The 13,870-nt window shown below is 41.2% G+C and overlaps 1 protein-coding gene across 1 annotated transcript; it reads right to left on the reverse strand.

Moving 5' to 3' along the window:
• Positions 1–620: 620 nt before the first annotated feature.
• LOC143710957 (ecto-ADP-ribosyltransferase 5-like) lies at positions 621–3,557 on the reverse strand. The gene is made up of 3 exons (XM_077202223.1): positions 2,973–3,557; positions 2,094–2,225; positions 621–2,017 (listed from the first exon to the last, which is right to left on the reverse strand). Exons 2-3 carry the CDS (start codon positions 2,142–2,144, stop codon positions 1,220–1,222), a joined length of 849 nt encoding a protein of 282 aa, XP_077058338.1. The 5' UTR covers positions 2,145–2,225; positions 2,973–3,557; the 3' UTR covers positions 621–1,219.
• Positions 3,558–13,870: the final 10,313 nt, after the last annotated feature.

Raw genomic sequence — 13,870 nt, forward strand, 5'->3', positions numbered from 1 at the left:
AATATCTCGTGGAAAAGAGGTTTTCCCCATAGCGTAAGATATTACGCAGTACGAGAGATACTCTCGTAAGAGAACTTAATTTCTCTTACACTGAGGAAAGAAAGACATGGATATTTTGGATGGCATTGGGGTGAGCAAATTATTAGGAAATTTTCATTTTGAGGTGAACTAATCCTTTAAGTTAACAAGAAAGAAATAGTGGCTAGCAAAGAAAAACAATTTAACGTTCATTTTGATCACGGCTTTACTTAAAAATGAAAACTGGTAAAAAGTGGTGGTTTGTTGTCTCATTAAAGTTGTCTTCAGGTGTGCTCCTATTGGTTTTTGATTTGATGTTTGTCGAAGAAGTCACACTGCAGGACTGTGTCTCCAAACTTTTGACACTGCCAGAATTTGGTAAAATTTGATCACAATGGTCATTAATCGGCTTTCGGCGAACATGTCAAACTAGTGATCAAAGACTTGAGATTTTTGCCTGGATAAAAAGAATAGTTTAGGATTCACGAAAGTTTTCCAAATATTGGCCAAAATCATACAGTGTGAACCAGGCTTAACTCTTTCCAACTAACTGGCCATGATGCAGACCGAGCATGATTCAGGAGACCAAGTTATAATACAAATGTGCATTATTTTTTTTTATTGAATAATCTTCATCTTCAACATCTGTTACTCAAGCAAAGCAAAAGCAATGGAAAGTACTGCTACACAATATTGTCATTCGCTTATAACTTACTTGTGAATACAATACAGCACACAACATAAGATTACAGTAATAGAAAAAAAAAAATTAAATCAATACAGATCATTAAATAATTTACGTCACAATTGCATGATCAAATTATTTTCGAATAATAAAAAAAAATGTGGGTAATTAAGTGTGGAAGTGAAGTAAACAATGTAAGGATGTAAATACAAATCACTCAGCATACATTTTGAAGTATTACTTTAGTTCTAGCGGTACAGCCAAGCTTTAGTAATGCCAAGATAATGGGATCAAATAATAGAGAATACAAAAACTGATGGCAGTGCCGTTCTGACCAATATTCTGCCTAATGTGAATTTCTCCATCAGTGGGATTGAGTCGCTCAATTGGTATCCTATCAGTTTTGTTCTGCCCTAGAAAAAGCCCTCACACTGAATGCTTGGAGACATTATAGTCATTTATATAGTACTTTTATATATTTATTTATACAATACAGATTGTAGTTTCAAAGTATCTTTACCGTGATATTCCATACATTCTGCAATAACCCTTTGATTTTGAGCATCTGCACTTAAACCCAAATGGTTTATCGAAAGCCACTGAACAATTCAGGTCACTTCTATCTCCGGAGCTTTCCAACTTGTACACAGTCTCACACCAGAGATTTTTCAGATCTTTTCTTGTCTTGACAGCAGTGACTTTAAACATCTCATTTGGAGGAATCAGCACCTCTTTCTGTTCAGGATACTTAGAATATTTGATCACATCAGCACCATAGCAAGTTTTGATTTCAAAACAAGATTTAGTTCCAAAACCCTGTGCTACTTTACGATCAAGAGAGGATGAAGCAAATGAGCCGAAACGAACCTCTGTGCCTGTGACATTCTTATAAAATTCAGCTTTTGTACCACGATATGTTGATTTGCATTTCTTTTGTTTTTTTGTTAATATCTGTATTGCATCTGTTAACAAAAATTTGAGTGAATACCATTTGAATGTCCGATTTCTGTAGTCTTGTTTACCATTATAAACAGCCATATCAAAATTGTGATATATGCTAGAATTAAGGTTAGTGTACACATACAAGGCAATAGAATGATTCTTTGTCAATTTATCTTCTGGTGCTCTGGCATTCTCTTCACCTTCTTTCCACGCCTTTTTAAATTCAGTTGAGTTATTGATTTCCTTCTTTAGATATTTATTCCTCACCAGATATGCCATTTTCTTTCCACAGGCCAAATATTGATCATCAACTGAATCCAGTGCCATATCCAATGGAAATAGCTGTCCTTCAACAGCAGCAGCGCTTTGATCCTGCAGAAACAGAAATCATAATGGTCACATCATCAGTATTCATGTCTGTAATATTCATACTAGAACACAAGCTTACCTGTCCTAGAACACCTAAAATGAGAAGAAGAGCTTCAATGATCAGCAACATCTTGATTAAGTCAAATCCCTCAGATGATCTAGTAGATCTAGTGAAGAACAGATGATGAAAGACGATGAAAACAGTTTTTCACTAAATCTCCAATCACTCCAAAAGGAATATGTACAGATTTACACACTAAAAAATGTTACACAATAAAGTTTTACCCTGGTGTACTTGGAATGTTCTGCCATTTCTGCCAAAAACTAACCATTTGAAAATAACAAATGAAGGAATTAATCAGTGAATTTATAAAACAAGAATAATACATTTAACCTCTTTAAATCTTTTTAAATACCTTCTTGCCATCCAGAGGCTTGCGTTCTGCAAGTGAACCTTGTGGTGCCATCCCAAAAAGGCACAATATCACTTAGCATGGACCTTTAACTTGACTGTTCAAAGCTGATGGAATAACCTGACTAACTCAACCCGAGCTGCTAATTTTTTTGCCATTTTCAAGAAACTGCTGAAGACGCATCTCTTTCGTCAACACTTGACACATTAACACTTACTATTCTAAATCTATTATTATAAAAAAACAAAAAAAGATTGCTACATTTACTGTATCTAAGACTGAATGTCCTATTGTTAAATTTATTGCTTCTGCTCTCCTCATTTGTAAGTCGATTTGGACATAAGTGTCTGCTAAATGATTAAATGTAAAATGTGAATTACCTTGGAATATTTTTTTGTAAGGTTCTTCACTTGCTCAGGAACAATGATGAGAGAAGATCAGAAAAGTCATCCAGTCAGTCGACAACAGCAGTATTTAAACCAAAATATAAGGAACCTTGCTTTTTTGTTACAACATGCAGTTTGACCTATGTTTGTGTTACGTACATGACCGACCGACCAATGGTGGCATGCGAGAAGGCAGGACCTAAAGCAATGCAAAAACGCACATCAATCCATCACTTAAGTAAACACTACATTCAAGTAAACACTACAGCTCCATGGCGCCTTGTATGGCTGGCACCGCCTGTTGGTGTGTGAATGAGTGAATGAATGAGTGAATGTGAGGCAAATATATAAAGCGCTTTGGTGGCTATTGGGTCTGTGAAAGCGCTATATAAATGCAGTCCATTTACCATTTACATTCGGATTCATCAATCAGAATGAATTCAGTCCGACTGAAATAAAAAGTAGTGAATGTAAACATAAGGAATGGTGACTGTAGAAAGCAAAAGCCGAGTCCCAGACATCATCGGCTGGACGCATTTTTTTAGGTCCAAAAAGAGGACATGTCCGGGAAAAAGAGGACGTATGGTCACCCTAAGTAAAATGTATTAAGGTTTTCAGGGAATCTTGCACCAGGATGTGAAACTGCCCTAAAGCATATTCTTAAATAAGCAAGCCTTTAGTTCCCTACAGGCTCTTTACTCATTATGTCCATATTCCGTTCCTTTCTAGTTTTTTCCAGATGGGTCCTGTCAAATAAAGCCAGAAAGGACAAAAATACGCCTATACATTCAAAAATATGTATGTTATTAGAACTTTGTTTCTGAACAGATCAATTGCTTCTGTTGAATCTGCTTAAATATATGCAAAATTCAAGTTTGCTTTGTCCGTTTGTGTTGGAATTACATACATGTTTTGTGTTGATTTAACTGAAACTGGGCGGTGCTTGTTAGTTCCCAACATGCTTTGCATATGGCTGAATCAAGAGAGAATAAATGTTAAAATTAAGTGTTATTTTATGTGTTATCTAATGTATTTTTGAGAAAATTAGAAAAGGGGAAGACTTGATAGTGTGTAATACTGTTCAATGTTCAATTATATTGGAATTACAATTATTAGAATCATTCAAATTACAGTGGGTTACCATTGTGAAGAAGAGTGGAGCATTTTCTTAGCCTGTGAACTGATTCAACCACAATAAATGTATTTTATTGAAAAAGCATGAAAAGCTCAGCATTTAAGGCTAGGTATGGCAGGTGTATGAAACTGTACAATATAAAACATTAAAGGCTATTTTTCCATACTGAGTTTTTCTCAGAGTCAGATATAGCCCATCCACTACAGTAGCACCTACAAGCACCAACTTATCCAGTCTTATACTTAACTATATTCTAAAGGCTTTTACAGAGGGATTTGTTGAAATATCAGATAGATCAACCGGTTCTCTCATCGCAATTGACACCATCTTCTCGACGAGAAGCTTGGGTTCGGGGGAACCTGACTGCCCTGCCGAAACGTTCGCAGCTGGCTACACGATGGACGTGTGGGAGAGGTGGCGGGTCGTGTGTCTGGCCGCTCTTTCCGTGGAGGACATTGAAGATATCTACCTATTCGGAACCATGATAACAGGTTTTTTGCTGATTGGATCAGGCATTGCCCTGGTTTATCGAGGAATTCAGAAGTCGGCGACAGCTGTCCAAAGCTCCACAAGGCTGCCTGTCATGATTGAAGCAGTGGGCAGAGCTGTCAGCACTCAGACTGGGTCTATGAACCACTATATGGATAACATCATGGAGAAGCTCACAGCTTTGCAAAGGCAAATGGATCGTTTCGGAGACCAAAATGGACCAGGAGCTGTGTAAAAAACAAGTGCATATGTCCATCAGCATGTTAGATATTCTTTTTTTAAAAGCAGCTAAGGAAATTAGCGCACCAATCTTAAGCCTAGACTGGATTTCATTCCAGAATGAAGGGCCATAGTAAGACAGACTCCTCTTTCCGGCTTCTGTCCTCATTCTTGGTATCTTACAAAGTAGTCCGTCACTAGATCTTAAATAATGTGTACTTTGCATAAAATTTTAAACAGATATAAGAAGGCAAAAGACCTAAAATAGCTTTATAAATAAAAACGTGCCAATAAGCAACCTGCGCACTTTGAGTGACGGAAAATTTACCATACTGTATAAGATGCCGTGATGTGTCTGATAGCCAGCATTTGTGATAAACCTGAGAGCCGCATGATAAAGAGGATCAAGCATTGACATAGTAGATGGACATGCAAATTGATAGATGATATCACAATAATCTATCTGAGAGGGGAATAATCCTGTAACCATTTTTTAAAAATGCAATAGTGAATTTAAGTTTTGTAGAGCTTCAATATGTTTTTTTAAATGTAAAACGTACTCGGTTACTAACGTAACCTCGGTTCTCTCTAGAAGAGGGAACGAGTACTGCGTAATATCTTACGCTGGGGAAAACCTCTTTTCCACAAGATATTGAAGCCAGAAATAATACTTAATTTTAAATTAATGTAAAACGCGTTGCAGCAGCAATGCAGACATAGGCGAGATGGCTTGCGTGCCTATTGGCTGCCCTGCAGCAACTGCAGCAGCCTATCGAGAGAGGTCCTGACGTCAGATCCAATGGAGGCGCTTCGCGCCCACTGCGTCACGTCCCGCCGAAACGGGCGTGGTCTGGGCCTATAAATATAGCTTGATGGCTGATACAATCTGGTTTTCATCGCTGAAGCGAACCAGCGTGTTGCAGGCACGGCAAAGATACGCAGTACTCGTTCCCTCTTCAAGAGAGAACCGAGGTTACGTTAGTAACCGAGTACGTTCTCTTACGAGAGGTTCTCTCGTACTGCGTAATATCTTACGCTAGGGGAACACTATGTAAAACGCTGTGCGTGCTGGGATCCACACCAAAGTCCCAAGGGCAAGTGCCCAGGGCACATATAGTGCATAATCACCAGGGACTCACAGAGAGTCTGAGAAGAGAGGCTAGAAGCGTCATTCTCCACAAGTAGCATTCTCAAGGAGCTAACTACATCAACAGTGTGTCCACACAGTCAGGGTGAAAATTTATTCGGCCTGAACTGAGTAACAGTATGGGTCTTATTAAATGCCCATGGGGTAATTTGATCGATCAGCGAGCGATGCTCAAGCGGTTTCAGTATTCTGAGCCGAAGCAATGGGGCAGACAGTACTGATTTTCAGATCGACAAAAGTTTAGCCTGTAAGGCGGGAACCTCTAGGTTATAAAACCTTATAAATATAGACGGCGAGGCCCAGCCAGCCGCCATACATATATCCTGCAAGGTAATCCGGCTAGACCATGCTCACGACGAGTCCATGCCTCTTGTGGAGTGCGCTCTGACACTCAAAGGACACTGCAGGCCCTTGGAAGTGTAAGCCAACGCTATGGCATCAACTATCCACCTGAATAGGCTCTGTTTCGAAGCGGCCAGCCCTTTGGCACATCCGCTGGATGAAACGAAAAGCTGCTCAGTCTGTCTGAAAAACAGACGATCGGGACACGTAAGCTCTTAATGCCCTGAAAGGGCAAAGGAAGCACGTATCCTCTTCCTCGTTGTACACCGGCAGGGCAGACAGGGAGATAACCTGAACCCTGAATGGTATGTTGAGGGACTTAGGCACGTGCCTGGGTTTGAGTATGACTTTCGAGTCATTTGGCCCAAACTGCATACACGTTGCGCATACTGAGAGCGCTTGTAAATCCCCTAAGCGCTTCACTGAAGCGAGAGCCACCAGAAACGCTGTCTTGAACGACAAATGTTTCATGTCTGACAGATGGATTGGCTCGAACAGGGCACCTTTCATGGCTTCCAACACCGTAGAAAGGTCCCACATGGGGACTGAAGGGGGTCTGGGAGGGTTTAGCCTCTTAGCTCCTTTAAGGAAGCGCATGACCAGATCGTCCTTCCCCAGTGACAGGCCAGTGGCTGGTTTAATAAACGCTGCTATGGCCGCCACATAAACCTTGAGCGTGGATGGGATTTTGCCCTTATCCAGTAGCTCTTGAAGGAAGGAGAGTACTTCCGTAATTCCACAGTCTGGGGGTAAAAGGCCTTGAGCTTCGCACCAGCCAGAGAACACAGACCATTTTGAGGAGTAGAGTCGCCTAGTAGATGGTGATTTGACGGTGATCGCCTAATAGACGGTGATCTAGCCGCGTGATCGTGTTTAACACTCCCTCCCGGAGGTTAATGGGTACCCGTTGATGGCCCATGCATCTAGGGACCACAGCTCTGGGCGAGGATGCCATATCGAGCCCTTGGCCTGGGAGAGGAGGTCTTTCCTCAGTGGTATTGGCCATGGGGAAGTGCTGGTCAGCTGCATCAGAACTGGAAACCAGGCCTGGTTTTTCCAGAGCGGAGCCACAAGCAGCACTGAGCATCCGTTTTCCCTGATGATTCCCGTTTTCAACTTAGTGGCGGCCGGACAGCTCCGGTGTGCTGTAAAGTAAACTCTGTGCTTGCAGCATCTGAGGCAGGGGGCGCGCTGATCACAGCGGGCGGTCTGGCAGCGCTCGGTTTCTCTATGGCAGTTTGCGAAGAGAAAGTGAGCGGCGTGAACCCCGTGGGTTTTAAAATGTCTGTGAGTGAATGTGGGCACTGGCTGAATATGTGTTGGTTTCGTTTTTACAGAAACCGTGGGACATGCATTGTTTAGCGTTTGTGGGCACTGATTTGTGGGCACATTCACTACATGTAATGCACAATTAACATGAGTCGATTTTATTTGTGCGAGCCCTGTACTTTAGTGGGCTGTGCTTGTGTGTAAGAATGAACACTGGGTCGTGGGCATTTTTATTACACTCATAACACCATCGGCCGTGGCCGGAATACAGCAAATACACTCTTCATGTGATTTGTCTGGGTCACCGTGAAAACTGCTTTTGTGTGCAGGCAAGCGGGCCGTGGTACCGTCTTGTTTACTGCAGAATACACTGGACCAGTCGCATTTTCTGAAGACTTTGAGGCCTCTGGCTTTATCTCAATCTTTGGCCGGGGCCCACGCGGAGGGGGGCGGCGTCTGGCAGAGCGAGAGCGCGTGAGAGCGGGCTGCGCGGGCGCCTTCCACTCAAGGTCGAGGCTCGCCGCGGCTTGTGAGAGCAGATGTATGAGCTCGGATTCGATGCTGGCCTGTTTCCCTGACGACTCGCGGGCAGAAGGGGGGAGGTCCACAGAGTTCGCCCAATCCTCTCTGTCTGACGCCAGGATAGAGCAGCTGTTGTAAACTTCTTCCTTCTTCAGTGTAGAAAAACTCAGAAGCGAAAACCCAGAGACTTATTTAAGCAGGATTCTTTATTTGCTGTAGTCTGCTTCGTAGTCAAGTCAAGTCAAGTCTAGTCTAACTAAGGCAGTATACATTGAGTTCATATATACATTTCAAGGGGGAGGGATTACATTGTGATGAACAAAGCATGTAAATGAGCTGAGACATGAGAACAGGAAAGGCATAGACTTCTCGTACTGAGATGAGACAAATGGTCTCAGTAATAAAATAACAGGTGTTCAAACTTGCTCAGCATGACTCTTCACCCGGTAAACAACGAGAACAGGAAAAGCCTAGCCTTCTCGTACGTTCTCCCGCTGGGAACCCCTACCGTTTGCAGAGATTCTAAATTAAGACAGAGATAATAATAATAATTGCAGAGAAATCTAAATTAAACATTTAAATAAATTTGTAATCCTACATTTCCCCCTTTGAGAGTTCTAAATAACTCTCACAAAATACAAATTTAGACACTTAAAAGTTAAATTCTTGTAACTTGTGATTGTTACAGGCACAGGCTTCTGTGTTGCTGTTTCTGCAATTGCATGCTGACACAGAAACAAACATGCAAATTTAGGGTCCGTGAAGTTCTTAAGGGTAATAGTCTTTTCTGTTTGGAACTTTCATTTCTTTGTGAGGGGCGTGAGTCATTTGTTGAATGAAACACTTGATACTGCGGACGCATAGATAGTACGCTATTAGAAGAAATAACAGCAGAATTGCTATTTCCTTTATCCACAGCCAGGGTTTCCCAATCAAGTTTCCGAACCATGAAAAATTAACTTCAGTCATCTGGTGTAATTTTGCTGAAAGATCAAGAATGTCTTGTTGGATTTTGTTCAAGTTCTCTGTTGGATCCATTAACCCGGTGCAGCACTCAGGTCCGATGATGGTGCAGCCTCCTCCTTGCGTTGCTAGAATGTAATCCAAGGCCACTCTGTTCTGTAAGATCATTATCTTGTGCGAAGCGAGAGTGTCCGTGATGTTACCAAGGGCCAAAGCCGTATCATTGGCCAATTTCTGTACAGAATTCGATAAGCTTCTGACTTGATCAAGGGCTTGCATGACACCATAAGATGGTATTAATGCTCCAAGAGTTCTTGACCACCAGTCTGCTAGACAGAGTCTGCTAGACAGTGGAGCAGTATTTGTTCAAACACTAGGGTTGTAAACTTTTCTGAGTCTGCTATTGTTGATTTCCTCTTTCCCTATTTCTTAAACCTTTGACACCTAAGGAACAGTGAGGTAAGGATGGACTAGGATAGGGCCTATGAGGGAAGTCTTCACCCCAGGGTTAACCCCCGAAGCCTGTTGCGTTCGGTTCTTCCCGGGGCTCCTCATTGGTTCCGTGTCCTAACCTATCCCTGTTGGTGGGGGAACAACCTTACAGTGTGTACAATGAGTCCAGGTTTTCCTTCCCTGACACAATACTGCAGCGGCTGTAATCAACATCACTTGATGTGGCCCATGCCACTTTGGTTCTAATGGCTTATTTCTGAATGACTTTATCATGACCCATTGACCTGGGATGATTGTGTGTCCACCTTCTGGTGGAGTCTGCCAACATGACTCAACTCTCCCTCTGGCACTCTGTACCGCCTTTGTTAGGTTTTCACAGTAAGCAATCAGGGCATCTGAGGTAATGTGTACATGAGCATTTCTAAGATCAATCACACCTGGCATCTGCATGGGGCGTCCAGTAATAATCTCATGATGGCTCAGTCCTACTGTTCTGTTAGGTGATGCTCTCATACTACACAGTACTGCTGGCAACGTTTCAACCCATGGTACTCCTTCCTGATGCATTTTGCTTAGCCTGATTTTGATTGTTCTGTTTGCACGTTCAACCTGTCCTGATGCTTGTGGCCTATAGGGGCAGTGAAGGTTCCACTTAATCTGCAACATTCTAGACACTTCCTTGACTATCTGTCCTGTGAAGTGTGTACCTTGATCTGAGTCAATCCAATCTGGTAATCCCCATCTGGGAATGAAATCAGTGACAAGACATTTAGCAGTATGTGCAGCTGTAGCACGCCCTGTTGGATAAGCTTCTACCCATCTTGAGAACTTGTCTATTACTACCAAAACATCAGTTTTTCCCTTACAACGAGGCAATGATATGTAATCAACTTGCAGGTGACGAAATGGTCCTGGTGGAGCTGGGGTATGTGCTGCTGGTGTAGTGGCTGCTGGTATATCATTATTTTTCTGACATGTAACACACCTCTTGGCTGTTTCTGTGGCTACATTTCTGAATTTTGGATTCCACCACTGATTTGAGAACCTGTGATTCATCGTTGCTGGACCACTGTGACCTAAACTGTGTATTTGTTGAGCCAAATATGGCAGCAGTGATTCGGGAGCGACATACTTTCCCCCTTTGGTCCAGCAACCAGATGAATCCACTGTGGCTCCTTTGTCTAACCATGTCCATGCTTCATACAGAGGAACGTCTTTGTACAGATCAATTATTGATTCAGGAGGCATAATTGTCTTCTGTGCTGCACTACCTGAACACACTTGTACAGTTGCATAGAAACAAGCCTGTTTAGCTGCCATATCAGCAAGAGCATTACCTTTAGCTTCCGTAGTATTAGTTGTGAGATGTGCTTTCACTTTGATCACTGCTAATTTCTTTGGAAGTTTCATAGAAAACATTAGATCTTGCACTAATTCAGCATGCTTAACCTGTTAACCGTTTCCAGAGCGTCGGCGCACTGAAGCGGTTTTTTTTTTATTTAGTTCAAATTTACTATCAGATTTAATGTTATACCTTGACAAACTATACATCATTAAAAAGATATAATACTCAAGATTCAGTATTTGACCACTATTGTATTCTGAGAAACTTATAGTGACAGTTATGTCTTAATTTGTGTCAGGAGTTATGAAATGAAAAAATGAGTCGATACCTTTAATATGAATTATGAGCGTCAGCTGGTCCATTCATAAAAAACACTCCAAGCTGTCGTCATGACAGCGATTCGCAAAACATCGTCCCTCAGGGCTTTAGCTCAAAAATGTGCAGACTTGGAGAAATATTGATATATTCTCATAGATTCACATCATATTTCTATAGACAGGAATAATATTTGTTGAATTTATACCCAAATGCGTCGATGTAATCATTATGATCGCTTCTTACTGAGATGTGCTGTGTTTTCAATTCATACCAATAGCCTGAGGGCGCTATATGCACAATAACAGTCCATATATGGATCACGAAGAAGACCCATAGTCATGTGACATTCCAGGACGTCACTGATACAGAAAGTAGCTGACAGAGATCGCTGTAACATGCAGATAAAGATGTTTTGAAGACAATAAACATGATTGCAATGATATTTGAGTTACCTGTGTTCTTCAAGCCATGCCAGGTATTTCATAATAATAGATTATATTTATAATGTAATGCTAATCGATATAGATTTCATCATCGTGCAGAACACTATAAATAATACATTTTCTGTCGGATTTTTTTTTATCTGAAGCCAAATTAGATCACAGAAGATTATTTAAAACACTCGACTTGCGTTATAAAGTAAGTTTGGAGCACAAACATGGTTTTAATCTCATAAATGGTCGTGTATTGATGGTGTGCTAAGCTAACATGCTAGCTAGCCCAGGTGCACCTGCCACCAGCAGTTATTGTTTTATGATTTTTTTCTAAATAGGAATGCTTACTGAAATGTTTCAGTGCATTTGATACCAGTTTCAAATATTTAGTGAGAACTTTGATAAAAGAAATTAGGGTTTGAAACCCTATGAATAGCCTGTGAATAGCCAGTCGTTAGTAGCTATAATGCAGACAAAAGAAATGCATATTCAGAGCCATAACCAGTCTGGAGAGGTGTAAATGTGTGCAGGGAGAGACTGACTCTGAATGGGGCTCGTTTGCACCACAAAATAATAGAGACAATAGACTGATTAGATGACTCAGAAGATGACTAAACATCAGTTTGCATTTTAGAGTCTAATCAAAATAAAGTAATTTGACATGATCTTGAAAAACATTTAACTAAATACAGAGTTTTAGACTTATCATTTTCAGATTTTAAATATAAAATGGTCACACATATGGCTTTAGCTGCAGTGCATTTTTAGATTCCTCCAGGGCCAACTTCAATTTTATTTTTATGAAGATGTTTCATAAAAGTAAATTTCTAATAACTTTACAAAACTTTGAAGCTATTTAAACATTTTTTTTCATTATGACAATAATTATTTCTACATTTACAATAAACTACTAGGTGTCAGCTTTCAAATGAGATCATACTTGTGCTTTTAGTGCAAAGGGTTCATGAACTGTATCTGTTTAAGTTTGGGTATGCCATTTCTGGGGATTTTTCAAAAGTGGCCTTGAAGGTTAACAGGTTAATGGGGGATCCAGCAGAAGTTAGAAACTGTCTGGTTTGCCAAATGACACCTAAATCATGAATTACCCCAAAAGCATATCTGGAATCTGTGTAGATATTAGTAACTGATCCTGAAGCTAGCGTGCATGCTCTTGGTAGGGCTACTAGTTCTGCAGCTTGAGCTGAAAAATGATCTGGAAGACGTCCTGAAGCTAACACTTCCGTGGTGGACGTTACTGCATAACCTGCTCGTCTGTTACCTTCAATTACTTGAGCTGAACCGTCAACAAACAACTCAAATTCTGAATTCTCTGTGGGAGTTTCGTTTACTTCACTCATAGGTGTATGTGTAAGCGTAACACAATCGTGTGTCATTTCTCCTTCATCCTCTAACAAAACTTCAGTCATAGCAGACATCATACATGAGGACGGATTCGTAACAGGTGCACGCTGTAAGACAATATTCGGGGCTGTGAGAGTTGCTAACCAATTTCCCCAGCGAGAGGAAGTGACAGAAGTGACTTTTGCTTGATTCATTAATGCGGACACTGCGTGCAGACATCTTACGTTTACAGACTGTCCTAACACCATTCCTGATGAAGCCTGAAGCGCTAGATGCACTGCCTGTACTGCTCTGAGGCATGGGCCCATACCTTGAGCTACTATGTCAAGTTTACCAGAATAGTAATGAATTGGGCGTAAACTGCCCCCGTTATCTTGCATTAAACATGCAGTCATGAAGCTTAAATGTTCATGGACATAAAGCACAAATGGTCTATCAGTTTGGGCAATTCCTAATGCTGGTGCTTGACATAGTGCTCTCTTCAAATCATTGAACGCTTTGAGGTGACATTCTTCCATACAAACAGTATCAGAATCTTTACCATGGCCTTTCAACAAGTCATAGAGCGGCTGTGCAATTGAGGCATAGTCTTCAATCCAAGGTCTACAGTAACCTGCTGTTCCTAAAAATGATCGGAGTGTTTTAATGGTAGTAGGCGGGGGTATGGCTTTGACTGAAGCCGCTCGATCCTGTGTAATGGATCTATTTCCTGCACCAATTGTTTGACCCAGAAATGTGACTTGCTTTTTAGCAATTTGAGCTTTGTGAAAGCTGCATTTGTGTCCTTTCTTATGCAAATAGTCCAACAATGATGCCAATTCAGTTTGATGTACCTCGTGATCTGTTGAGGCAATCAAAATATCATCGACATATTGGATCATAGTGGACTGTTTTACCGGACATTCTGGGTCACACAAATCACGTCTGACAGCCTGATGGTATATGGTTGGGGAGTTTTGAAATCCCTGTGGCAAACGTGTCCACTGGTATTGCTCATAGTCAACTGTGAAAGCTAACCATGGCTGGCTGTCAGAGTGCAACGGTACAGTAAAAGCATCC

Source organism: Siphateles boraxobius, unplaced genomic scaffold, assembly GCF_051911475.1.
Source record: "Siphateles boraxobius isolate OS27281-9 unplaced genomic scaffold, OSU_SipBor_1 49, whole genome shotgun sequence".
Classification (NCBI taxonomy): domain Eukaryota; kingdom Metazoa; phylum Chordata; class Actinopteri; order Cypriniformes; family Leuciscidae; genus Siphateles; species Siphateles boraxobius.